This window comes from Trichoplusia ni, unplaced genomic scaffold (assembly GCF_003590095.1).
Source record: "Trichoplusia ni isolate ovarian cell line Hi5 unplaced genomic scaffold, tn1 tig00003038, whole genome shotgun sequence".
In the NCBI taxonomy this organism is placed as follows: Eukaryota; Metazoa; Arthropoda; class Insecta; order Lepidoptera; family Noctuidae; genus Trichoplusia; species Trichoplusia ni.
The window spans coordinates 92296-95914 of NW_020800320.1; the positions used below are offsets into that span (position 1 = coordinate 92296).

The window sequence follows — 3619 nt, forward strand, 5'->3', positions numbered from 1 at the left end:
AGTGCCCTATTGAAAACATCTCCGGACTTTCATAATTTTGCATTAAAACTCACAGTGTGGTGACAATCTTTCAACGCTAAACTAAATATAAAATCAGTTTTACGACCGTCATTTACGTAATTGTCCGCGTAGTATAAGTGTAAGAGCTTAATTGTATAAAATAAATAATCGGTCAAAACAAGAGAGCTACAGCGGCGTTTAAAAAAGAGACCATTAAAAGCCAGTAGCCGTGGCTCGAGGCGTGCACGTGCGCGCGCGCACAAAATGTTGCTCTCCAGGTATGGCCGCGCGCTGGCGGCTCGCGCCGACCTCGTCTGACCACTTTTTGAATTCAGAATACAAGTCCAAGAATAAGCTCCGGCTCGAAAGCCTCGGAACATTTTATCGATTTAGTCTCGTCTTATTACTACTGAACCTTGCGGTTTTACTTCGCTACTGTTTCTGTAGACAGTGTGATTTATGTTGTTTGCTTTGTTGTGTAAGGGTTTGGTGGTTCGAATAAAAGGTTGCAAATATCATTCAATTCGTATATTATACCAATTCATAACACGAGTAAAAGTTAATAAATAATCCCTAAAACAATTAAAGCTTCATCAGGAAGATCACAATACTAAGCTCACTATTTCCTAACATTAATTATACAATACAAATATTTTCAAAATATCACAACACTAATGAAATACAATTAAAGCTTTCGAGGAGTTATCACGAGTATTGAGCAGGCGTAACCTAACTTATCCCTATATGGCACCTTGAACTAAACTAAAGCTAAGATCACAGACGGTTGCAGAAACCAACGGAGCAGGCACTGGTTTCACGGAAGACACTGATAGTTGTCGAGAGTTGTAGAGCTTAGGCCTGCACCCAGCGGTCCTGCAGGACTGGGTACTGCTGCTCCGCGGTCTGGCACTCGGTGTAGCAGTGCGCCGCTGCGAAGTCTGCCTCGGTCTTGGAGACGGTGGTCCAGAAGAAAGTGCCGGCTTCGGTCCTGGCGAAGTGCACAGGTACGTAGAAGTTGTCCGGGGTCACTGGCACAAGGTCGCACGTGTTGTCTTGCTGGTACACGAGGAAGGCGGCGTCAGGCTGGCACGCCTCCATCTCTTCATAGATCTTGCGCTCCAGCATCTCGTTGCTGGAGTTCTGTTCCTCCTCGAAACACGTGTCGCAAGTTTTGGCGGGAACGCGCTTCGTCGTTCTCTTGATCATTTTCATCAAAGGCCTCAACAGCGCCTTGATGCCGCTGTTCTTCATCTTTTCACTGTTATATCTGTTCTCGTTGATTGAGTTGTTTGTCGCGATGATGTATTCGTTGTTGGCGTAATAAGACATGTTGGAAGATTTGATAGATAAATAGTAATAGTAGAGAGCGTGTGTCGCTAGTGAGATCACAGGCGGGAATGTGGGGCTGCTTGGGCCGGCCGGCCTTTTATACCACGCGCGCCGCCCCCGGCACAAAAGGCCCGCGTACGTGAAAAGCGCCCTTCGTATGTGTGGGTGAGTCAAGTGGTTTATTCGATACCCCGATATGCATTTCGTATTTCGTGACAGGTTCTCATAATTTTGGTAGAGTTGATAAAAGAGTTTTTGAGATGTATGATTTTGGGGATGAATACATTTTAGCTTGCGTGTCTGGCTTGGTACAGTGGTTTTGTATTAAATTAACACACTTTTCTCTGCTCCTTAGTATCTGTACTGGAACTACTTTACTGCATTTTGAAGATTTATCTAACTAGTGTAGATGTTGATCGTTAGATCGTAAGTATTGTTAATCCATAAATCGTTAATATGACAGCTAGTTTATTTATTATGTTACTATGAATTTATAATGAAACACTTGTCTGTAGTTTTCACATGTGCCTATTTGATTCTTATTATCATATCAAACAAGTGTGTGAAGGGGTTCATGGGAAAGTCGGTCACGTGCCGTCCACACGCCCAACTGTGGGCAAATACAACACATGTTGATTGCCCCCTCGGCTCGCGGTGGCCGATTCAATGCGATTGTTATCCCTTCACCGAGGTCATTAAGTCAGGGGGACACGACCCCTCGGCGCGGACACTTCATGCGCTGCTCACGCGCAAGTCACGAGACACTAACAACACCTGACTCTGTGTGCCGGGACTATTAATTTTGCAATGTACTTGATTTAATCTATTTTTTCTAATGTATCTGAGTAGTAACATCTTTTAGAAGCAGAGTATTTGAATAAGCATGCATCACTATTTGTAAACCTCACACGCATCCCCATATCTTAGATCCGGAATTCGAATCATCCAAGTCAAAGTTCATTAGCATTTTGTTTACAAAAAGAATTATTAAAGTTAAGATGCCACCTACACACAAAATATTCGGCTCGTACCGGTCCAAACATGTAGGATTTTTTCTTAACATGTCCGAAGAGAGTATTACAAAAAAATTAAGTTTAAAAGAAATCAGTGTAGCGGTGATAGTGGTTGCTCAGCCAATGGGGTGCGCGCGCGCCGGCAGGTGCTACGATCCGAAGGCTCTCGCACACACACGCTCGCAGTTTAAATATACGATCGGTGAACACGTGCATTCGAATAGGACGAAAATATGCATTTACCGGGGACGCGAGCGAGACGTGAAATATTTTTTATCGATATGAATAGATTCACGACTCCCTCATATCCGAAATAGGGTAACGCAAAGGCTAATTTGGTTATTGAAAATTGAGGGGTTGTTCGTGGGAATGCTCCTCGTTCCTAGGTTCCCAGGGTTGCTCGCACATTGAGTTTTTTTTCGGCGATTCGAGATTCGGAACGACGACAGATGGCAAGCGGTCGATCGTTCCCGTTCTGCTTTGTTATAATAAATCGTATGGGGTATTGGAATTAAACATACCATTTTGATGGCTCAGCGCGTTTGCGGGGTAAGGGATGAAGATGTAAACAAGTGTAAAAGGGGTCAGTGGAACTCGACCGGCTCTATAATTAAATGTCTATTAGGAGCATTTTGAGATGATTAGGTGATATTGTTAGGGGTTGAAGTTATCATTATAATGACGCCGATCAAAAGATTGCTTGAAATGATTTCTTTAGAGATTTATGATGCAAATTGGGAGGACTTGGATTCTGATGAATTACTTAAATAGGGTTTTGCTGTCTATTAATTATACGTGATTTAGATTCTTCTAAAGTAGACATGATTAGGTATTTGAATTGGTCATGTTTGAAATAAAGGCAATTTAAATGGTTTTTTATAAACAAATTGCATACCGAATCTTCATTTATAATCACACTAACACTACCTGCATATAAATTTGTCACTTTTTTCCAGAACATGTTCATGCTAGTCCAGTTTCCCACGTTCTGAAGATGCAAAAACCTTTACAAAAGGATGAAAAGAATAGATAGAGGAAGATACTTTGCGTCATTTAAAAAGTGGTGCATTGTGCCCTGCGGCGTGACAAGTGTGCCCTGACGTCACAGAGCGGGGCCACGATGCAAAATGATCGCACCCCTCTATTGTTACTTGTTTATGATTCCACTTGTTACCCCAGCGATTTTTGACGTGGGGATAGAGAAGTTATAGCTGTTTTTTTTTTTGCTGAAAAGTTCTGATGATGTCGTGTTTTGGACTTTAGTTAAGCTAAGATTG

At 42.4% G+C, this 3619-nt stretch overlaps 1 protein-coding gene across 1 annotated transcript; it reads right to left on the minus strand.

The window, feature by feature from the left end:
* Positions 1 to 513: 513 nt before the first annotated feature.
* LOC113507678 (enhancer of split malpha protein-like) lies at positions 514 to 3372 on the minus strand. The gene has a single exon (XM_026890582.1). The coding sequence runs from the start codon at positions 1327 to 1329 to the stop codon at positions 853 to 855; it is 477 nt and encodes a 158-aa protein (XP_026746383.1). The 5' UTR covers positions 1330 to 3372; the 3' UTR covers positions 514 to 852.
* Positions 3373 to 3619: the final 247 nt, after the last annotated feature.